Raw genomic sequence first — 24,904 nt, forward strand, 5'->3', positions numbered from 1 at the left:
CCAGGTTCTGGCTCCTGTGCCACTGGGAGCCCCACAGTAGCCAATTGAGCAATAATTGCTTTAATGTATTCTCAGAAAATACTCAGCCCATTAATCATTAAAAGAAAATGGAGCTAATTCAATTCAGCAGGCTAGAGCTGTAGAATAAAAGAGTAGGAGTTGTGAAAGCAGAGCAGGAAAATACATTTTTTTAAAGAGTTTTATTTGTGAGTAGAACTTAATGATACAAGAAAGAAAGAAAAATACAGGACTTTATTCTGCCCCAAAGTGTGTAACCATACCATACATGACTACATTTCATATTGTAATACAAAGAATTAAAAGAACAAACTACAAAATTAGAAATTAAGAGTCATTGCATATGTGGTCAAGATAAACGGAGGGAATTCATTAAAGAACTGAAACATATAGCAATTAGTCATTTAATTACGACCCTGCAATAAAACACCATTTAGCAAAATAAGTATTGTAATGCTTCCTAGTGTACAGAGGGCGTACGAGTGGGGGAGAAGCTGGAAGCCGTCGGCGCCAACGCAGCCCTGGCTGACCCGCGCTGCCCGGGGGCTCTCCCGCCCCGAGCCTCGCCGCTGCTCCCGGCCCCCCCCTCCCTCACCCCGCACCCTGCCCACCTCCCAGCTCCCCTTCTCCTTCCAAGCTTTTCCAGCTCTAATTCTCCTTTCCGCTGCTCGGGGGAACCAGCCCGCGGCGCCGGCCCCTCGCGGCTGCGTCCAACCCTCGAGCCGCCTCCCCGCAGGCGTTCTGCTGCACCCCCTAAGGCGCTCGCTCTCTGCAAGGTTTCGCCTTGCCCGAAAAGGTTCCAGCTCTGTCCCGTTCCTTACAGACACTTGCTCTGGGTCAGCGTGTTTCCCTCTCCCACCCAGGGGTGCCAACAGTTTCCGCTGTTCAAACCAGAAAGGCCAACACGAGAAACCAGACACGGCTCCCGCCCCGCCCCGGGCTGGGGTAAGCACACGCGGCTCCTGGAGAATTCCTGCAAGCTTTACCTAGCTGGTCTTAAACTACTTTTACGATTAGTGATAGACAGAAGCATGGCAGTAACTCGAAAATAGTGAATTCAGTGGTGAAAGTGATTTTCTTTACCATGCGACATATTAAACAAACATTTATAGCAAACTGTGAAAATACACCTTTAGGGTTATTTGGGATTTCTGTACTTTACTGCTGGCAACAAAAAAAACCCTAAAGAAATGCCAGTTTTTGTAAGTGAAAATAATATAAAACTAGGTTAAATATTCAGTGTAATGCATTTACATTTTTATCATGGGAAGGAACAAACACAAAAGGCCACAAAGAGGGTTTATATGCAGCAGGTCTGCATCTGCACCCAAGAGATGTTTAAAAGGGTGAAAAAACCCCGTGCTGAGGCCCAAAATGCAACTGCCCATGCTTCACACCGCCAGCAGAAAAACTTCTGAGATACTTTTAATAGTTACTTTTTAACCTTTTCTAAGAGCCAAATTACCACCTGAACTGATTCTTAGGGAGGTGAGACTGACAGATTTCCCTTAAACAGTATTCACTAAAAAAAAAAAAAAAGACAACAAAAAACCAAAGAAAGATTGGGCTCTTTCAATGCACAACATGAGTGGAACACACCACGGTTATTTCAGTCCTAGACATCAAAGATGATTTTACGTGCCCGTCCTAAAATAAATCAAAGTGAGAAATACCTTAATTTTGTTACAACAGTCAGAGGGAGGAAAGAGAGGAAGGAATGGATAGCTCCAAAGCTCAACTCAAACAGCCGGTGATCACAAGCTCGCAGAATTTTACATGTCAGTTCAAGAATACATCCCTCTTGCAAACACCACTGCAAAAGCATCCTCTCTAAAAGTCAAGATTTAAGAAGAAATTTACTTGTGACTTGGAACAGCACATGGGAAGAGAACGCTTCTTACAGTACGCAAGGTGTCTTGTATTTTTAATTGTGAAAATTTTTTAGTAAAGCAGTGCGGGCTTTAAATTGAAAATAACGATTCGGTGCCTCCCTCATGGAAGTCATCCAGGTTCGATTACAAATTAGGGATCAAGATCTGTGGTAGCTGCTGAATACACAGGATTAGCACCTTTTTGGACGCTAGTTTCTGGTTATAACCTTAAACAATTAAGCCATGGCTCGAGGGGCTGGCTGGATTACGTGTTGCATTCATTTACATAATAAGACAAAACACTCGGTACGATCTGGTACATTCTAGTGGTTAATGGATTTTAAAATATGACAGTGTTTCTGCGGTGTGTTTGGCCTTTAGGAGTCACTCTTCTTTTTGCTCTTCTTCAGGAAGGAAGGAGTGCGAAACTTCTTTTTCTTTTTCGATGGGGACTTCCCTGGAGACTCATCACTGCCCGCATCAGCGGCTGTCCCTTCCTCAGCGGTTGGTGTTACCGGCTCTTCAGCGGGGTGAGACGGGGGTTCCTTAGTTTCCACTGCGGGTGATTCCGTTTGGCTTTTGGGCACATCTTCATCACATCTCCCTTCCTCCTTTCCTAAGGGAGGGAAGCTGAGTGCTTCTGAAGGCTCGTCGGGGGTGAGATCTGGGAGGGTTTGCTTGAAAGTTGCAGCATCACTGTCATCTTTGTAGGTCTGGTCCTGCTGTGTCTCTAGTGGACGGACAGACAGGGACACTGTTAGTTTACGTAAGTGTCCCCCCAACAGAGGACGCGAAGCAAGTTGATGGTGAGCGCGCTCTATAAAAAAATTAATAGATTTCTTTTGCATAAAAGCCTTTGTAATAGGTCTGTTCTCCTTTAGCTTTGGGCACAGAGATCGAAATCAGAGATTCAAAAGTTTTGTTTGGTTTTAAGCTTCTTACCACAGAACAGACAAAGCTGAATTCCATCCTGGGTGTGTAAACCATCAAGAAAGGGACTGTTCAGACTCCTCTCGTGTTTTATTTGCAAAATTTGCAAGCGACATGAGCTTTTAGTGCAGTAAGCAGGAATTAAACCTAGTTTTCCTTGGCATTGAAGAGAGCATAATGAAATTCCGTATCTTGATTCTTTTTTCTTTTGGTAGGATAAAACTAATTGCTGGTTTGCAGTGATCTGATACACGCAAATCCATTAATTTCCAAACAGTTGGCTTGTCAATTTTTAACCATAATGCCTGGATTTTCATAATATTGTTGCATGAGATTTAACAGCTGTTGCTTCAGAATATGATTTCCTATCACAAAGGCTTCACTTCTTTTGCAAGCTATGAGTATATATTATGGATTCGTATAAGTAAAATCCATGTAGTTTATCAAATTAAATGAGCTCAGCAGGTTATGCAATACATTTTTATTTAAAAAAAATGTATGCGACTTCTAACAGCAAATCTCACCCCAGTATAAAGGAACATCAAAAAATCTAGTGATAACTCTGGGTCCAAAGGCGAACCACTACTCCCCTCCATTGTAACACCTTCCTCACCACTACTCCATAGAGATGTTCTGTTTAAAGCTCCTCTTTGTGTGTACGTATTAACAACGAGCACTTTTGAAGTTCCCTGCGATGTTCATCTCTGCACTGTAGCAGAGAAGTACCTCGTCAGCTGTGCCAAATACATCCCCATTGATGTTACCTAAGGAGGAATTTAGAAGAAAATCCAGGCCATACCGATTGTAAGGCACAAAAGAAGGGAAACTATTTTTTCCCCTTTGAAAATCTTGTTCATTTTCATTTGAAAAGACTGAAGGCTTTCACAAGAACTTACAGAAAATACTTGATACTTTCCCATTTTTCCTATGGAAATGAGAATGAGCGTTCTTTTTGTTTCTGGCAGATGGGATTAATACTCTAATATATTTGAGAGGGCTCTGAATACCTGCTAGAAAACCAACATGTTTTGCCTAGCACACCATGAACTTCTAATAGGTTAAATAAACAAAACACACTAGTATCCAGTGCCAAACACTCAGAATGCACAAGTTAGCAGTTTAAAAGTTATAATGCAGGCAGGATTTAAAACAGAGTAAAAAAGAGAAAGCAGTTCTGTGCATTTACAAGTTGCCTCCTGAAGCTCTAGTTTATCCTGTGTGTATGTGAGACACACAAATTTGTAAGAAGCACCACCTACAATTCTTCACTACCACTACACTCTTTCTGGATTTCATTTCACTTTTCAGGAATTAACTGACAGCATTGCTGAGCTCTTCCGTCTGGGATCCAGTGACAGGACACGTGGGGATGGTTCAAAGCTGTGCCAGGGGAGGTTCAGACTGGACATGAGGAAGCATTTCTTCACCGAGAGGGTGGTCAAACACTGGCACAGGCTTCCTAGAGAGGTGGTGGGTGCCCCAAGCCTGGCAGTGCTTGAGAGGTGCTCGGACAATGCCCGTAACAACATGTTTTAACTTGTGGTCAGCCCTGAAGTGGTCAGGCCGTTGGACTAGATGGTCCTTGTAGGTCCCTTCCAACTGAAAATATTCTATTCCATTCATTAGCATGGCCCAATTTTTAGAACAGGCACCATATTAGATTGTCAGTCAATTTTATTTTTTATTTTTAAAAGAAGTTTAAAAGAGAGTTTTAAACAAAATTTTTAAAAAGGAATTAGAAATTATTAAAGCTAAAGAACAGGAAGCTACAGGCATTCAAACAGCATTTGCCAGTTGGACTAAGCAGTGGATGAATATAAGCAGTTTTATAACTCATTAATCCAGAACTGCTATCCTTCCCAGTTTGCCAAATTACCATAATCTTTACTAAATGGATTAACATTATGCTGGAATCAAACAAACATCTGTTTATCTAGCTTGCTAAGGGCAGTATTTTACTCGAATTAGGGAGATTTACAAATTCCACATTCAATAAATAAAGCATACAATACATAAATGCCTTGCTATTCTACCTGATGGATTTCAGTAACGTGACTAGGAAGGTTTAAAAATATATCTTGCTACAAAACCTATTTACAGTTTAGGAACGCAGCAGTCCCTCAAAATTCCTTAATTTTTCTTACAATGATCATGTCCATATCCATGCTCTCCCTTTATATATACTGTGGCATAGGAGTTTGAAAAGCAACATTAATACTGGTGCATGTACAATTCACATTATTTATGAAAATAAAGGTTTATGCTTTTTTCAACACAAACATGGACAAACATACAAACTAGGCTACAACTGAGTTAACACAAAACACTTTTCTGACTTCAGCTACACTTAAATAGAAACAATATGAGGAAAAAAGTTGAGAAGCTGCTGTATACAGAAAACACCATCATTCAGCAGAACTTCTGCCAAAGTTGTCATGGCATGAACTTCCAGTTACTCTCTAAAATAAGCTTTGTATGTTTGTCCTGGAAAACTCATACAACTAGAAGAGTTCATGGAACAATTCTCAGTTTAAAAGAATTTTCAGGTTTTAGAACTTTATTAGTAACATCACAGGTGTCTACGATGTAGTTCTGACTTTCATATTTATGACAAATACACTGACTTTTGGATATAACAGGACATACGAATGGAGGGGGCCAAACATCTTTATTACTTTAAAGTATAATCTGATATAGCCCTGCAGATCTAGCCAAAACAGCTGTAGAAGTTGCTGCCACCAAGTACTTGCTGTTGTTCCTTGGTTGGAATTTGCATTTCCCTACAGCTGACACATATAACGTCGGAGCAGTTCCATATCCACTTCTGTGCAGAAGTCTGCTGGGTAAGTGTAAAGCAATGTCAGTGGTAACACTTTTGCACTGGAAGAGATTAGGAACTTGCACTTCATTACAGGGTCCAAGTTGCGTAGGCAGCAGCCAACTTGGGGCAGAAACTCTCAGATCTGTTCCAGCTATTATCTGTAAGACAACTTCAGACTATTCTTTTTTCAACTGAGGAATCAGACACACAGATATGGAAACACATAATGTCACTTTTGCAGTCTCTTTCAAAGGGGGAGTGCATTTTAACGCAAGATCTGTAACTACCTAGAATTTCATGAAAACAACTAAAGAAATCTGTCTCAACTGAAAAAGCCTGCTATAAAAAAAAAAAAAGGCAAAACAAAAAAACCCTTAGTAAACGAAGATGCAAGAGTGAAGCAAAGCACATAAGCAGGTCAGAGTATGGAATGATACTTACTATGGTAACAGGTACTCTTTAGCATATCCATCTCCTGTTTGTAACGCAGCCACAAGAAGAAAAAAGCACAAGTAGAGAATCTATGCATTCATCACAGCCATTGTGTTAAGTTAGAAGAATGGTTGCAACCATTCTTATAGAAAACGGAATGAGATGAAGTAGTGAATGGAAGACTAACAGACAAGTGATATATCCAATGTACAAGGTAAAGGAAACAAGACAAAAATTAGATTACACCTGTTCAAGATTGTTATTTTATCTTTTTTTTGAGGAAATTGTAGACTTTACCAGCCCTGCTCTCATTTTAGTTAAAACTACTACACAAGGTGAGCAAATAATAATATCTAGATTCAAATTGAGTTGGAATAAGTATTTACTGAGGTGTAATCCAAGTACAATAATGTTTAAGAAATGTGCAATCAGTGAAGGAGATTTACCAAAGCATCTAAATTTGTGTCTGGTTCACCAACAGACACCATTTCATAACAGCAATTCTTTCTCGCAGGAAATACACAGTTGAGAAACACTGAGAGATGACAAGGCAACTCTGAAGAGATGAAAATCTGCCTTTATATTAATGCACACTTCTTTATTATTGTAAACATAATTCCTCTTACACTCATAGTTCAGTGTAGTATCTTTTAGGTAGTATAAAATACAAGGAAATAATTTACCTTTATTAGATACTAGTTCATATATTTTCATGCGTCAGTCACTAATGATGCAGTTACTGGTTTCCCCTGGCCCCAAATCAGAACAACATACCTTCCTCTATTTTAATCGGCGTACTGGGAGGAGTGCGCGCTGAAGTGTGGTCAGGGGGACTTCTCTCTTTCTGTTGCCTGCCATCTTCGGAAGGTTCTGCGGATGTAGACAAAGAGAAATTTAGAAGGCAAACAAAACCTTTCAGCATGTGAGAAAACAAAAGTGTTCTTTTGCTCCATGCACACAAGATACGAATATGTTTTTCTGAATCAAAATTCTGCCAAGATATTAAATAATACCAAAACAAGCAAAAGAAAATCAAGTGATAGTTTGATATTAACAAATACAATTCACAGTTGTGCTGTTGCATGGTGGTTTTTGGTTTTGGTTTTTTTTTTGGTTTGTTTTGTTGGGTTTGCTGGTTTTTTGTTTTGTTTTGTTTTTTTTTCTCTCCATAAAAGGGCATGAATAATGTAATTGTTTACGAATTGGTTTATCACACTGTTCTACAGAAAATACCACCAGGAAGATATAAATAAATATGGGGGTGGGGGAGCTGTGGGGAAATGCTATCAGACCTACAGAAGGTAACACTTTTGCTTGCTTTGTATTGCTGAAACTTGGAGTAAACAAAATTGCACCCCAAAAGAAGAGAAGACTGCACAGATAATCAGAGAAACATGCAGTAATTAAATGATTCAAAACAGATTTCACAGTGGCCTGTGCGTTTGTTATTAGTAAGGAGGGTTCCCCTTGCTTCCAGGTTTAAACAGCCCTAGATCCAAAGGAAAACATTAATGGAGTACACCGTGTATCTGGAACAATATTAAAACATTGCTCCGTACAGTTCACCTACACAATTAAAAGTGAAATCAGTCCCACAGACGAGAGTCAACTGACAGAATCTACAAATGGTGTAGATAAAGAGGTTGCTCCTCAGATCACAAGCGCAACTGTACCATGTTAGTAATACCTGAGGCCTCAGCCAAAAGGTCAGGATTGGACCTTAATGCTTTGATCACTGCAGTATGAAATTCTTTATGGGAGGACTTCTGCCCATCTGGCTCTTCTCGGTTAAGATGTGTGATGACTTGCTGCGCGGTCTGACAAGAAACCCATGCAGCAAACTGAGTGTTATCTAAAGATTTAGACAGTGATGATACGTCACGATCCTGTAGTCTTCATATCTGTTCCTTGAAAGGTTTTTGATCTGCCTTTCAAATCCAGAGATTTTTTTATCTGACATTTTTTGCTCACTAATGGGCTGATTTCTAAGCAATGTACTCTGTTCCCCAGCTGGTGTCTGCCTCAGTAACACAGTCTCTCCATATTTTGATATCTTATCTATGAAGGATGTAGCAATGTTACTGAGAGAATAAACGTATGCAGTTATACAGGCATAGCAGCAGAGTATCCCACCCAACACAGTCCCGTACTTGATTAACTGAACAGAGACATCGACAACAGCTCCTACATTGTCCTATCAAAAAACAGAAGCTGGGAGTACCCACTGAAAAGAGATGGCACTTCTGGTTCCTGCGTCACTCAAATTCAAAACCTAACAGCAGACAAGCACCGTAAGTATCACCCCTCAAAACTATACAGAAGTAAAGCAGGAAAATCACTTCAAAATGCAGAAACGATCTCTATAGCACAATCCCCTCATAATTCTATGATAATTTAGAAAGTCTGTTTTGGGGAAAGTCCCCAAGATGTGCCATTTCCCCATAGCAATCAATGCTGTTCAGTATTTTCCCCATTCAACGGATCTCTCAAATCCACAATTTCCAGTGAGTTAGAAAACTGCAGTTTAGCTGCCAAAAAGTAACACCATTCTCTCACCCTCAACTATCTCTAGCCCTAAGGGAAATGAAGTAGAACAATCTGAAATACTTTGCAGTACTGAAAAATTATTTTGACTGAAGTTTCAAGCTTTCAACTTCCTAACAGCAGCAGTAACTGGCCATACTAAGCACCCTAGTTCATCTACTAGGATAATTTTAAAAATAAGACCTATGCATTTTACAGAATACTCCATTGACACTTAAATCGCACATTCTATCTCCAACATGCTTTTTAAATTTTTAATTCACACTGGAAAAACTGAAACACACAAAAGCTGAATAATGTATCCATGGCCCCTGCAGGTAACCCACCTTCCAATCAGTAATAAACTTGCTGGTTTTGTAGTCTACTGCAGAAAAAACACACACAGAGAAACCAACCTTCTGGTCCCTTCTGCTTTCTTTCTACTTCTTTGCGATATTCTTCCAGTTCTCGATCAGTAAGTTTATTGAAGGGATTTGGTCCTGTTGTGCTCACTATGACTTTTGGTTGATATTCTTTCTCAATTATTGCCTTTGATGCAGTCACCAGTTCTCCCTAACAAAAGAAAAGAAAGATACATCTGCAATCGAGAAGTTCAGCGCAATCAAAAACAAAACAAAAAGATACTCTGAAAAATGGTACGTTTATTTTCTTTTAGATTACAAAAACCCAACAAGCTATTAGAGTTTTTTAGAAAACCATTTAATCAACAGCATGTTAACAGTAAGGAGAAAACAGGTCTCATTAATCACTCTTGCAGACACATCAGTGTTTCCACCAGGGAATATCCACCACTAAGCAGTAAATCAAACGGCAGCCAAACAGTCTAGCTGAACTACACCTGAAGTCACAGAAGTATCAAGTTGCTTTTTCTCCCCACACACAAGAAACAGGATACCAGGCCCAACTACACGGCAATCTGGGCACAGAATACCTGTACAAGTTCACATGACTCAGTTCCAACATTTTTGTTTGTGGGTTTAGTTTGATTTTTTGTTTTTGTTTGGTTTGGTTTTTTTTTTGGGGGGGGGGTGGGCAGGAAGGGGAGTGGATGGTAGTGGTGTTGATTTTTTTTTTTCTTTGCTTGTTTTAATAAGGGAAAACACATTTCTAGAGGCTACTATGTAACATCTAACAAATGTTGTTGTAAAAAGCCACCTTGTATTTGTTCTGTGTACACCGGAATAACAGTTTATTATACTTTTTAAGTAATTAAGGTTTAACTGTAATCTTAAACAAGTTAGCATATTTACATCTCTAACATTTGTCATACAAGCCAGATAAAAAGTTATACAAATAAAATAAAACATTAGCAATTCTAAGTACAGTAAACTCCAATGGACAAAAGCAGCTGCATCAGATATTCTCTAATGCTAAGGTTTTTAGTTTTTCTTCTCTAATCATATAGTAAAGGCGAAAGCCATTGGCTTTTCATTGTCTCGGATATGGAAGTTGCTTGCCTGGATAGCTGCTGTACCTCCCCAATGACTTGTTTAAGCATCTGTTTTTTATATTGGACATACAGAACTCTACTGACACTAGTTTGGAAATGACTGATGTGTGGTCTGTGCCTCATGTTACTGTGATACCTGAATTGTCTTTGTTGTTGAAAAGAGGCATTTGAATGCCATTACCAAATAAGTATGGGTTATTGATTGGCACAAGTCATCTTCATATTCAAGTGTTATTTGTACCAATACTTAAAAGAAAGCATTAGAAAGTACAGTTCAAAAATAAGTAGCACCCAAACAAAGAGACATTCCATTCCATGTCCATACTTGCTGGACAAGCATGAGATCTTTCCGGTAAAACTGAAGATGACATTAGGCAAAGTACTGTTTGGGATGCCAAGAGTTGCTCTGGACAAGTCAGCACCAAAAAGGGGACAGACAAGAACGTCTAGATGGAATGAGGACAAGAGCAGTTCAGGATTTCTGGAAGTCTCATGAAAGATCTCCAGAAATCTGGTCTAGAGCAATCCAAGGAGGTAAGAACAAGTGGCTGCTCTTCAGGAAGAAAACACCAGCCAGAAGTACTGAGGAACAAACCGGGTAACGAGTATCCACTGTAAGATCCTGAAAGGAAGTGCAGGAAAGAATCATCTCTTAAAACATTACAGATCGCCTCAGTTTCTCCATAAAATAAGAGGCACTCTCATCTCAGATACAGAATGTCAATAGAACGTCAAAAGCCTTTTCTCAACTATTTCCACTAAGCACCAGCTGTCTTAATATCAGAAAACCTCCGATTTGATAGACATGGCTTTTCTTACAGGATAGTGCAGAAATAATGCCACAAAAGCATCAACCTTCATACAGATCCTAATTGTTTTGTAGATAATGTAAAACACCCCCAAAACTACAGTTCCCGGTGTTTAATGATGGCAGAAAACTGGTGCCCATAGTCATTTTATATTCCCCTCTATACCTGCCCACTTTTCAAACTAAATACATAGTTTTAACTGAAACTCAGCAGTTAGTAGCAGGGGCTTGTAAAGCACTGATCTCAGGCAGAGTTTCGAGAGTTTTCTAGGATTACAAAAGTCAACAGAGGAACAAGACATACAGTGCACACTGGTATCTCTGGAATGCTAAAGAATCTTTGATTCCTGTCTGCAAGTTCCATGCAAAATGACTGGGTAGAACAACTTGCACATGAAACATAACTTTACAGAATGTCTGTTGATTTAATAATGAGACAAGCAGCAAGACACAGAGTTTGCAGCAATATGACTAGTGCAGTGGCATTAGGTATTCTCTTTAAGAGAGTACCTTTGTTAACTACTGGGAATAAATGCAGTGCATCAAGTTTATCACATTTACTAAACTAAAAAAAAAAAAACAAACCAAAACCAAACACACAAAACCCACACCCACAATCAATGCAAACAGTATTTGTACTAGGCTGAGTATCTTTGACCCAAGAGAAACAATACTGAAAAAGATCAGAGGCAACGACAGTAAGTGGATTATGGATTACAAAGAAAAAGCACTTGTGTTTTTTGGACTGTAAAAGCAGAAAAATTACAAGACCAGAAAGGCAAACCTTTGATCTGCTAAAAGCTGTTCCCAGATTAACACATCCAGTTTTGCTCAGTATCAGTAATATGGAAGCAGTTCAAAGGCCACTATGAAAATAAAGGAAGAGGGACTTATTCTATGGGGAAAATAAATTATAGTATGTTAGTAAGTTCTGACACATGACTACTCTAAACCATGTACAAATCGTAGAAGGAGAGATTCATTACTTCACAGAACAGGCCACAGAGCAGCCTTCCAAGAATTCAAACAAAAATATACAACACAAGATGAAGAGAGTAACATAACACAGAATGAAAACGAGTACCAAGGTCTAAAAAGTCAATACAGGATATATTTTAGATGTTAAATACGACACTAAAATAGACTCGATAGGGCTATCACCCTCTCCAGGCCATTTGGAGATTCCTACAAACATTCAGAAAAAAAAATAACAAAAAAATTGGTCTGGAGTTGCTTCCAGTATTAGAAAGGCTGTAAAGAGGGAGTTCATTCCTATACGAAAGACTGGCACTGTTTCAACACAGGATGACAAGCAAAAAACTAATGTTCTAGTGATTTCATCTGGATTGTGCTGATACTAGTATTATTTTGATGATGATCTTAGTACTATCTTGATGACTATTTGAAGCTTGATTGCATGTGTAAGCAAGCACCTGAATATCAACAGCATTTTCTCCACTGTAAGAAATAATGGACAGATTACATTCATGAACAGAATATATCTTCACTCCTGAGGATTTTGTAGGGGCATACTCTCCCACAAAGATTCAAAGGGAAAGTAATTTAGAGCTAATGATACACAATATACCTTCATACTAAGCTTGGACCTCACGTATCCTACAAGGAAATTTTAGATTAGCAAGTCATTTTGCAACTTTTCCACCAAATCTTGATTTCAGAGAAAAATTCAAAACTGCTATAAGGTGACCATCATTTAACAGGCAAGCACTTCATCTTGTTCTCAGGGATCAATATGCCAATTTTTCTCTCAGACAGTAGGTTCATAATAGTCTAAAGTTAACAATCACTTTTAGCACAATCTCGCATTAATGCAGTGCCTTCATCCAAAAAACCAAGATTGTTAAAGTACTGTTCATGCAGAAGTGGCCACTAAAACACAGTGCCATCCCTGGGGCAGAACTGAGAGGCTCTTCATGAAAAACAAAGCCACAGAAATTCAATTCTAAAGGAAGAGACACAAAATGGATGACTCCCCTTTCACTTAAAATTCTTGAAAATTCTTGTGATTTTTTTTTTTTAAATCAGATTGCAGAATGGTCATTTGTAAGAATAACCAGCATTCCCTCTCATTCAGCCAAGACTGCAGCAGAAGCTTGGTTATCCAAGTCTATAACTTGAATAAAATTACATGATGCACAAGGAGCTTGTGTTGCAACATGGCAAGGACTTCTCAGAACATGGACAAAGCAAGAGACAAGGCAAAATGGAGTATTTGCTACTGCAGCCATAGGCACAGAAGACTCAAAGCATTACATGCATACTGTACAGGATTTTTTTAATCCAAAATAGTGTGCATCAGTATTTTATATAAATCTCATGTTAACTGAAAACATAATACATTTAAAGCGTTACTACAATCAGATTAAACTTTTTACTTTAACCATAATTGAGTGTCAAAGAATTTGTCAACTCAGAACTTGTAATTATCTGGTACTTAAAAGTCCTTGATGTACAAGTCTCCTCAAAGTTTCACGTAAGGTTTACATGGGCATCATAAGATTCCTTATACTTCCTTTGTTCCACTATACACCATGGATTTTTGGTGTAATATTTCTAGATTGCCTTTTTTGTTGTTCTCCTCCTACCCCCCAACCCCCCCTCCCAGAAATTATTAAGCATTCAGGATTCAGATCACAGTCCATATTAGGATAAGATTACGAAAAAGACCACTCCTACTGTAATTAACATTGTGATCTAATTTTACATAGTATTTCAGAGGGAAAGCATTTTCATGACACCACAAAAAGGAAACATATTTGGACATCTAAACCCTAGCATTATACTACTAGGCAAACCCATATAACAATAGATCTTTTGTTGGCTCCTTGCCATCTACAAATTTGCATGTAAAATATTTGACTACTTTTATAGAAAGATGATGCCATTATTCAAAAATAATACTTGAAAGATACCTTGCACATCAGTGATGAAAGAAACTACCTGTGTTGTGATAACAAATGGATGATTATCATAAAAATAATTTTTCACTTTGAAGGTAGTAATAAGCAGAAAATAAAAGGCATGCAGTGCCTGGAAGAATTGGGCTTTGTTTTATTTTTCACTTTAAATCTGGAAATAGTGTTTTATTATTTTTCTTTACAGTTTGTTTTATCCATATTCTGAAATCTGAAAAACATCATTGTCAAATTCTCAGCATGATACAACAATGTATAATACAAACTGGCTCATTACACTACGAAGTGTTGTAAAGTCATGAGATTTGCAACAATGATGTAATTCAAAGTATTCTGTTTTCTGATAGGAAAGCTATTCTGATAATGAGATATTAGGCACGACCTAAACCAAGGTTTAAGAATCTTTTAGATAAAATACTGGAGCAGAAGAGACACTGATGCTTATTTACACACTGTGTGTTCATGTTACATCACCTCTAAGAAACGCCTTCAAAACCTGGGAGAGAAAGACAGCTAAGGACAGACTGTTACTAATGTGCTAGCTGTTCCTGTTTACTCAACCTCAAAGGACTACCCACCCCAACCATACATGCATCTCTTGAATTTATTCTGTATTTAAAGCATATTACATGTTTGAAAGCCAATTGATTCTGGAAGTGTGGGGCATTACTCAGCAACTCTTGTAGATAACCACAGGAAGTTTTAAGGAAACAAGATTTCTAGCAACGGAGGATCAAAAAATGACAGTTTGTCAGCATGACACACTCTGAACATGTGGATATCTTTGGAATTACACTGATGTAATCAGGCTGAGATTAAGCTATCTCAAAATGGATCTCAAATTAGAGTAATTCAACACTAATAGCATGCACAAAGAAGCCTGCTATATGCAGAACCTAATCAGCACCTTAACATCAAAAGTGTTTCCTCACCAGATTCTACAGACAAAGATACTTTAACATTAAGATACCTTAAAAGATACTTTAACAGGGTAAAGTAACTACATGTCTAGATGTATATACATAATTTGGAGATCCATCTTTTTTTTTTCCTATCCAAATCATTAGCTAACAGAGAGAAAAGGTCAGGGTAAGGACGAGGTAAAATGAAGGGTGAACAACAGTATTTAGAGCAGTATGACAGGGCAGTACCTTTCTAACAGACAGAGATTTAGCGGGACTAAAGGCCTGCTCTGTGAGATCGAGCCCTTCAATAGATTCCGTACAGTCTGAGAGGGGAGCATCCTGCAACAGTAAATTGAGTAAACAGAGCAAACCGAGCCCAGGCTGTAAAACATCAACCAAGCGCATTATGATGCTTGCTAAAAACATGCAAAGAAACAGTAACTGGTAGATAAAATTGCAGATGACAATGAATTGACATGCACACAATAAGACACCCAACATGAATAATGCTATGGTCATGATAAGACTCGCCAAACTTTCTAAAGTATATCAGAAAATACTTATCTGGGGCAGTTAAAGCACTCGGATATATAGAGCTTTGAAGTCATTCAGCTACACAGTATAACTGCATAGCTCTAATTCTTCACTTTGAGCTATGATTCGTGAAGTCTTTTGTATATCCAAATATACCGCTTTAAAGTTTTACTGATTAATAGCTTTTTTTTTCCAAACTGCCCTTCAAATAAAATATTATTAAGCATGATAAAACATATTTAACATACAACACTACTGCCCCATAGTGAGCCTGCTCTGCCCAGTATTAATGCTTCAAGATACATAAACTTGGAAAACAAACAAACAAAAAGTTGTCACACAGCCCAACTAGTTTTGAAAAAGAATCTAACCCATATAAATATGCCGTATGAATTTCATGCATTACATTCAGCAAAAAAAACAAGAAGCATCCTCCACAGACATGCTTGGGCTACATGGCTGAAGCCTCTTAAATTTCTGACCCTGAGCACTCTCGCAAAGACAATGGTGTTACCTCTAAGACTTACCTTATAAACAGTTACTCTCTGCCAATTAAAGAATAATTTTATAGTGATATATTAGGTGAAAGCAGAGGATACTGTGGATTAACTTTAAGCTAACAGTTTTAAGCATGTTACACTCTCACCTGTACAAGACTCCTGTCCACAACTACCCCAGAAAGAACCTGTGATTGAGGGCCTGCAGTTTTAATATCTTGCAAATTTTGCTCTCGGATCTGTAAAGGAAAGCAGCAGAATACAGTCCCATGAGCAACAGAGAAAATTAACCACATTCTCATATTTGAAAAAGGGGTGGGTGAACCTGCCAATGGGCTGCAACTAGTGTTGATTGCTATGGCCCTACCCATCAAATAAAGCTGTGATTATAACCACCACTTGAAGATATGTGCTCAGGTTCCTGTCTGTTCCCTCACATTTCAGTTGTGAAGAAAATTGAGGAGAGAAAAGAAGCACAGAACTCATATTTATACAAGTCTATTGTCATTTACAGGTTTCTGTCACCAGCCACTAGTCACTGATTTGTACCACAGTATCATCTTCCTACAGAACTTAATGTAAAACACTGCACAACATTAATTTTTTGCATCTAGTCAAGACAATATTCTTGAAAGGGCATATAAATATTTTTCTATGCATAAACTGACACTTCAGAGTACTCAAACACATCTGTTTTGTTGCATCCCTAATGTCTCCCAGTTCCTTCCGCACAGAAGATGGGAATGGAAACTGGGTCTTGAAATCTAGGTATTATCTACTTAAATTAGACATCATACAGTGGTAAAGAAGTCATAATATCTGACTCAAAATTTATTTCTAAAATATTCTGGTTCTTGTTCCAAGATAAATTAAGAAAAGCATGCATTTAGAAAGACCTCTACTTTACAACTAAAAAGGACAATCAATTATATATGAATACATGCATAGGAGTATACAAACACAAGGTATTATCAATATTTGGTATTTCAGAAAGTATGAAGAACCTGCATCACCTGTACTTGTTTCTAGTTTACTACCCTTATCAGGAAGTAAAAAGTCTGAAATTTTACTTCTCTCAGTTATTTAATTCACGTTTTTAATAAAACAATATTTGTGTTTTAATCACCACAAAACTGCTTGGCAATTTCAGACTTCTCATTTCAGGTGATTACTATTTTACAGTCCTGAGTCAGGAAAAGCAAAACCTCTGTCAACCTCACGCAAATTATTTTAGAACAAATGAGTATTTCTGCTAGCACCCCTGCATGTAGACCTTCCTGTGACATAATGCTAACTCCCATGTTCCATATGGCCATCAGAAATAGCGAAACAATCCAGAACAAGTTAAATATTAACAAGATAGCAGTACATATTTTATACTTTGAAAGAAATGTGGTGGAAAAAATCCCAATGTATTCAATGCTTTTCTGTTGGTAAACTGGTGACAAGGTCTGAAATTTGAAGACTGGAAAATTAACTGCTAGGTCATTTCAAAAAGATTAACATGCAGTTACAGAGGCCCCAAAAATTTCTGCAACAATCACAGCATATTAAAATACAATAAAATATAATATGGAGAGAGATCCACAGACTTGTCTAGGCCACAATTTCATCTGGTGAAACTAAACCAGGAAAACAGGTCGCTGATGTAAAACTATGATCTCAATGAACCGAATTACTACCAGGTTTACAGGTTGCCCAGAGCAGCTGTGGCTGCCCCCTCCTGGGAAGGGTTCCAGGCCAGGTTGGACGGGGCTGGGAGCACCCTGGGCTGGTGGAAGGTGTCCCTGCTCATGGCAAGGGTGTCAGAACCTGATGATCTTTAAGGTCCCTTCCAACACAAACCATTATAGGATTCTATGATAAATTCAGTGGTGGCTGTTTCAGAGGTATCCAGCAACTGGTCTGACAGTAACAAAATATAACACAATAAAAGTCTTCATGTAGTAGAGAGTGACACCATCTTTTTCCAAGATGAGTTCGGAATATTTAGGGTTTGTTTCAGTATCTAGTTATAAAGGGGCAGGACAACACCAGAGCTGAGTTTCTGAAGCCCCAAAATTTCACTATAGCAAACTAAGTTAGTCCATTAAAAGTACACAACTTAATTGTACTGATGACCAAAAAAAAGTTATTTTACTGCTATTACAAACCTTGTTCCTCATTTCTTGGACCTCCTTTGGATTGGTGTTCAATGGAACAAACAGGTTAGGGACAGCAGAGGTGGCAGTTCTATGTCCATCCTCTTTAGTCCACTGTAATATCAAGAACAGTTGAACAGTCAGAACTGCTGTAATGGCTATGGACACTCAGAGCAGCAAATTCACGTAACAGTTGATCATGCATTATACATAGCAGAGAACTGAACCAATGATTGCATTCTTCTATTCATTTTTAAGACTATTTAAGTGGCTTCCTTCTTCAGTAATATAAACTGTACCTTCAGATACATTTCTAAATATCAGAATCATTCTATTAAGTCAAGCTAGTAAAACCAACAAAAACTGGAAAGCCAGTTACCTTGCAAATGACTTCCACCCAAAATGATGCAATTACTACTGCTATGTGCAATTCAGAGATTACAGAGACTGAAAGGTTTTTAAAGCTGTTTTTCTGTGCACTTGACCACCACACTGGCAACTGCAGTGTTCCATGATTCTAAAAAACATCTACTTCTCACTTCATAGAGAGACATATTAATACAGGAGCAGGAAAACTCCAATATAATTGCTTATTTTTAGGGACATTTTTATCAGAAGTTTCACAATGAGTTCATACTTGTTAAAAAAGAACATGATTCCTTACACAAGCAGTAGTACAGCAAGATTTAAGACACGAGCTCTAAAACCCTGTTACTGCCATTTTCATTTTCTGCACTGTTTTTTTTTTTTTTTTTTTGCAAAATAGTATGAGACAGAGAGATCATTGATTCAATCCTCTGATACTCAACAAACATCAAAGCGAACTTAAAGCATAAGATGACAGAAGTATGAAAAGCAATGTGATGTCACTAACCAGGTTTAGTGAATGACTCTGTACTGTGAAGCAAGAGTGGGCATCACCAAAGTTTTGCATTAAAACAAAGCTACTTCAGCAAAATGTTCTGTTTCCAGAATCAGTTTCTGCACAAATAAATAGCTGTATCAGCACAGCAACCTAGAGGAACAGTTTGGTGATGTCGAATATTTTATAACTCATAGCTCAAAAGGTTACAAAAATATCCCAAACACAAACTTTAAGCGCTTCATGGGTTCTTCATAGAAGGTTGCTTTATTTGATCAGTGCATTTAGTATGGAGCTCTGTTTAATTTGATATACAGCTAAATCTTTATCTTGCTATGTTTATTATATGCAGTGTCCTAATTTCCAATTGTTAATGCATAGAAAATGCACCGAACAGTAAAGCAAACCTGTTTATAGAGCAAATGCTATGCGTTTTTTCCTGAGTAACTTCAAGAAACAATAAGATAGCCAGAAACTGTCAAACTTCAAAAAGCAACAGAATTTTAAAATGTTTTGCAACTGTAAAGTAAAAAATGGAATGAACATGGAGCTGTGAAATACTCACTGATGATTATCTTCTCAGATAAAAACTACTCCAGCTTTTTATTAAAGATAATTTTTAGTCAAAACATATAAAAACAACCTCAACATAACAAGCTACTTTTTCTTTAGGTTAATAACAAGCATTAAAAAAAATTAAATACACAAACCTGTTATACTGTATAAAATTTTCTATTGCTTTAGTATATGATTAAACAAGACTAGTTTCTGAGCAGAAATTTTGCTTCAATCTCTCACTGATAATTTTAAATATAAAATACTACCTACTTTGTGAGCTAAAGTTGAAAAGCACAAACTGCTCCGAAGATATGCATAGCTTTAAGCTTTTTTCCAACCCAGGCAAAATTATAGTTGACTTTAGTAAAATGTTGATAGTACAAACAATATATGTATATATTAATTTCTTAAACCAAAAATAACACCACAAAAATACCACAGACACAGAGATCCTCTGTTTTTTCAGGAGTTTTGCATGTTAACACTATATATTTTCATACACACATATCCTGAGGAATCATTCCATGAAAGTATTCAAAATAAAGAACTCTGAGTGTATTCAGAGGTAAAGCAGGGTTTTGTAGGGCTAAATAAGAATGAAAATGTGTTCTGGAAAAAAGTATTGTGTATTTTTTTTCCTTTTCAAGAGTACTGGTTTTATTTTTTTTAAAGACTCATCTGTAACCATACTACTACTATACACAGTACCACTGCTGAAGTACTACTGAACTACTATAGTTCAGCTTGAAGTCAACTGTCACAAAAGCTTGTATGCGTGCAAATCCCTGCCTATAGTTTAGATGCTCTGTATATGCCCAAGAAAATATCAAAACCACAGTTACACACCAACAGCTACTGATGTCCATTTGAAAGCATCTGATACTTTTGCTTTTCAATTAACATATCCTTCATTGCAAAATTTAACTGTAAGCAGCATTGATAAACAAAAAAAAGCACCGGTTGCAGAATCTATCGATTAGTGCCTGCTGATGGCCTGAGCTGCACTTTAGTCATGCCGCACCCAGCTGATACTTTAGGAAAAGACTTTCCATTTATGGCCATCTACTTACATGCAACACTACATGCAGAAGGCAGCTGGTTGTGAACACTCAGAGGCTTTGGGGTAGACAAAAGCATAGCAAATAGGACAGAAAGAGGAGCTGAGAAACTAGACATGAAAAACTGCTTAAGGGAAAAAAAACAACCTAACTACTACTTTGACATCAATTCTACCCTCTCATACATAGAGAGGGTTGCAAATGGATTGCAAATTAAGTTGGTATATGTAACAGAGGGTAGAAACTTGATTATTTTTTATATATACTAGTACAAAAGTACATTGAATAGTTAGTTTCATTTTTGTTTTAACTGAAAAGCTTTCATGCAGATAGAATTAGTAGTTCCCTAGCACAGTTGTCCTTAATTAAACCATCCAGATGCAGAACTCATTCAGTCAAAATTATGATTCAATCTGTTTGGTCACTAGCTCGAAAAGCTAAAAGAAAACTAGAGGCTCCAAAGTCTTAAGCAGTTTTAAGCATTAACAAGCAAGATGATTTTTACAGCTCGCATCCAATCAAAGCCAAATTAAGCGGTTAGTAAAACACATTTAGTCTTTTTATATAAGAAAGAAGAAAATAATTAGGAGAGTAAACTTTTTCTTCCCAAAGCCTCTAAGTGCCAGCCACCCCAAGTTGCTCTACATCATCTAACTATGAACAGTAAGGTAGGCACAGACCAAGCAGTTGGTAATACAGCTTGGCACGCAGACACCGGACGAGAGAGACTGCAGCAAGGGTTTCACGTGATCGTGTGTAATGTTCGTCCACACCTTAGTCTTCGACTTGGGACTGCTGCCATTCTGCCCTTCTTCAGAAGCATCATCCCCTCGGCCAGAGTTCAGCCACCTTGTCTTCTCTCGCTGCTGTTTCTGAAAACTGTGTCTGAGGGGGGAGCAAGTGCCTGATTCACCATCACTAGTAAAGGAGTAACCTGTGACACTAGCTGGAATCTCAACATCGCTGTACTTTTTAGATTTCTCTCTCAGAGCAGGGCATCGATACGGATAGCCGGTTCTGTAACCCTGAAGAAGCAGAGCAGCAGAATTAGTCTTCTACATCTTCAAGTTTTTTTAACAGATGACTGAATTTTAGTTTGATCAATACCCTTAATTGCAAAAACCATTCTATAACATAGCCTTTTCTTTATTTGCTGTTTACCAGTTATGGTGGACAAAGCTATGTCAAAGGTGGATGACACACAGTAATGAGACTTCATTAGCATCCTTTCCAACCTAATAAACTTCTGAGTCACCACTTCTGGTAGATCAAACTTCAAAAACTTTTTATCCAATTTTTATGAAGAATTTACAACAGTATTGCAAAAGGCATTGAGGTCACTGAAAAGTTCAAGAGCAGTGCTGTGGGTCTGCCTCTTCTCACATTCAAGCAAAAAAATTACCACTTGTATAATTATATGTTTGACAGATTTAAAAAAAAAAAAAAAAACCAAACATTTTCTTTGTGACTGGACTAGTTTACTAGCCAAATATTCCAGAGTCACTTCTAAAACAACACAGTACCCGTAACTGTTCCAGCTACTCTCCTCTCAAGGTCTGCATTTTGAAATAGGAAACTCATGCGTGACAATTTCAGTTCTCTTCAGGATGAAAGTACATATTCAAATAGGTATTATACCATTAGTAAGTGGACAGTTACTTGCCAGCCTGCATTTGATCAATTCACTGTATTATAGCAAGTTACTTGGGAATCTAACTTAATGCTCTATCACATCAGCACAGAAGGTATAATCATAAATTTATGCACTGTAGAAGTCTTAAGAAAGTACTTTTCCCAGGAAATTTCTAAACCAAAATTCTGTAAATTATACTTCAGGAAAGATTTTAGTCTAAACATTCAAAACAATGAAGGCTGATTGTCAAAACTACGTACATGAAGGTGTACATTATAGCAACAGCTATTGGTTAAATGATCAGTCCTGCCTTCTCTTTATGGCAGTTCTGCCTATGGACAATAGCTTATGATTAAACTGCAAGGAGGCAAGCTAAGTTTGAATTTGGAGCCCATTTAAAGTACACATACTCAATGGCAATTGCCTACAAAGATAATTCTTCAGAAGCGAAGTTTTTTCCCCTGGGAGAATGGGGGGGGAGAGGGGAGGGGAAGTATATTGGTCTTTCCTGGTATTTTCCATTGAATTCTCAAGTAATTGTTCAAGGCTCTGGAGTTGGATTTAAGTCCAAGTGCAGAATCCTGACTTTTCTTTGTACCATATTCCAGCTATTCATTTACACCTTTTTTTTTTTTACTGCAATCAAATGCATTGACTGTTTAAGAACATAAAAAAGCACCTGTATTATATAAAATGTAGGGCAGATAAGCTCTCTTCTGCATTGTAACATCTAGAATTCAACATATTGTATATGAGGGAAGGCTTCAAAAAAATGTTACTTTTACGTTCATATTCTCTCCTCTCCCTGACTTTCTCTACCTGCCTTGTTTTTCTCTCCTACTTCCTCTGAATGATATCATTTCACTTTTTACCTTCCATAATACATTAGTCATGTTTTCCCCGGCTTCCTTCCATATTTTGCTCAGCATTTAACATACAAAAAGGACATTTAACAGTTTCTCTAAGAAGTTTCCACTAGCAACCTATCTTCAACAGGGCTCAAAAACCAGTGTGAATAGCCTACCTCCAAAAGCACTTAAATTCTTTACAGATAAAGCTAGTTGTAAAGAAGCTTCAGCCCCGAGTATGCAGACTTAGCTTTCTTTGTAGAGTTTCCATGCAATACACACTGCCAAGGCATTATCTTGGCTGCTGCTCCATCTTTTAATGACCAAAGTGCACCTTGAGCAATTATCTACTGCCTAACGTAGTTAACTATCCAATATAATATGTGGTTATTTGTAATAGTAAGGGCCTGCAGTGGATGACTGAAAGCTCCTTTCTATTCCTATGCTCCTGGAGTGAACAATTCCTTTGTGATCCTGCTTCCTGTTTGCAGTAAGAAACATCAAACTGGTATTCCCTAGAGAAACTGAAATCCAACTGAATCTACTGAAGGCACCAGTCAGTGATACAGGGAGTTCACTGTCTGTAGCCAACCACATTAATAGTCTCATTATTCCTCACTAAAATCAGTGAGAATTTTTCTATTGACTTAAGGTTATAGCTGATCACTTTGATATGAAACATTAGATATTCAAATAACTAATGAAGTAGCCTGAATTATTTTTTTTCCATACTACAGCTAGGACACTGGTCTAAGGGGGAAAAACCTTATTTATTTACTACATAGGAGATGTGGTGGATAGTGTTTTAAGATACCATCATCAGTGTGGATACGGTCAAGGACACATGCATCACATGACCACAAAGACCACAGTTAAGAATACAAAGGAAAAAGATGAGTTAAATCACAAATCAGAAGACTATGTCTGATGATTACAGCGACCTTATTTTTTTATATGTTCATTACCACTGTCTACAGTCACCACTTGGAGCCTTCTGACAGGAAAAGTATTATCTTTCCCATTAAAGCTGGATAGAAGATGTTGGCAGTTGGTCATTCATTATGAAATGGTTTCAGTAAAATCCCATCTATTTGAAGACATTTATTTATTTGAAGTCTGCCTTTTGAGTTCTTCTAGGTTCTGGTAGTCTTACCAACTCAAATCATGCTGGACCCTGCACCTGATAAAACATTAACACTGTTTTACACGTTTTGGGATGGGATGGGAACAGAGAGGAAGACACAGACTAGGGAGTAGCAAGCACCACACTGATTTGGAAGTGCCACATCACACAAGGATCCTCTCTGATCTCACCAATAACTACCAGATTATGAATACAGAAGTAAATCTGCTATCTGCACAGAGGACATCTGAAACATTCTGTGATGCTGTCTTCTCCTCTGAGGGCCCTTAATCTTTTGGAAATAACAGGCTGTATAAAATATCCCAACTATATGCAGTTCACTCTTGTCAAATGTCCCTTATTGTAGCTTTTAAAGTATTTTATATATTGTTATATGAAAAAAATTAGACAAAAATGTCTGCCTTACCAGATTATCAAGCATTCGCATAAGAGCTTCAAATTCCTGTTCGCCAATCTGCCATTTCGGATGGGACAGAGTACCCTCACCTGCTGGAGACTCAGGGGAACGAGACTTGGCTTTATACTTTCCAGGATCTAAAAGCACTAAATTGTCAGGTCCACCTGCACTGGCCAGGGTACGTACCTTCAAAACAATAAAGCCATTTTAGGTTGGGGGGGGGGGGGGGGGGGGGATGAAACAAAAACCCCCAAAAAATTGACATCAGAAAAAAACAGAAGAAATCTATTCCATTTTAAAGCTAAATAAATTAACATACTTGCATAGGAGTTGTGTTAAGGCTTTGAAAATAACTCTGTTTTAGTAGGCAGTATATATCGAATTGACACTTCCAATATACTATTTGAATATTGCTGGTTAAACCAATGTTTTGGATGTCCTCACATAATATAACGATTTCACAATCACCATCTTAGTTTAGATCAAGAGTTTAACCAGTAAAGTGTGCAACTATTAA

General features: G+C 37.8%; 1 protein-coding gene across 12 annotated transcripts in view; it reads right to left on the reverse strand.

Moving 5' to 3' along the window:
* Positions 1 to 234: 234 nt before the first annotated feature.
* Positions 235 to 24,904, reverse strand: part of ADD1 (adducin 1) — a 65,378-nt gene continuing 40,708 nt past the window's right edge. The window contains exons 9-18 of one of the 12 annotated variants that reach the window (XM_032987348.2): positions 24,397 to 24,573; positions 21,046 to 21,390; positions 17,900 to 18,001; positions 15,896 to 15,985; positions 15,777 to 15,794; positions 14,962 to 15,054; positions 9,012 to 9,168; positions 6,847 to 6,942; positions 6,082 to 6,115; positions 2,328 to 2,619 (exon numbers count right to left, since the gene is read on the reverse strand). In XM_032987348.2, coding sequence (XP_032843239.1) covers position 2,619; positions 6,082 to 6,115; positions 6,847 to 6,942; positions 9,012 to 9,168; positions 14,962 to 15,054; positions 15,777 to 15,794; positions 15,896 to 15,985; positions 17,900 to 18,001; positions 21,046 to 21,390; positions 24,397 to 24,573 — 1,113 coding nt within the window. In that variant the 3' untranslated portion in view covers positions 2,328 to 2,618. Of the gene's footprint in view, positions 2,620 to 6,080; positions 6,116 to 6,846; positions 6,943 to 9,011; positions 9,169 to 14,961; positions 15,055 to 15,776; positions 15,795 to 15,895; positions 15,986 to 17,899; positions 18,002 to 21,045; positions 21,391 to 24,396; positions 24,574 to 24,904 lie in introns of those variants that run through there. The other 11 variants (XM_032987342.2, XM_032987344.2, XM_032987343.2 and 8 more) reach the window with 11 other exon arrangements.

This window comes from Tyto alba, unplaced genomic scaffold (assembly GCF_018691265.1).
Source record: "Tyto alba isolate M040663 unplaced genomic scaffold, T.alba_DEE_v4.0 Super-Scaffold_6, whole genome shotgun sequence".
In the NCBI taxonomy this organism is placed as follows: Eukaryota; Metazoa; Chordata; class Aves; order Strigiformes; family Tytonidae; genus Tyto; species Tyto alba.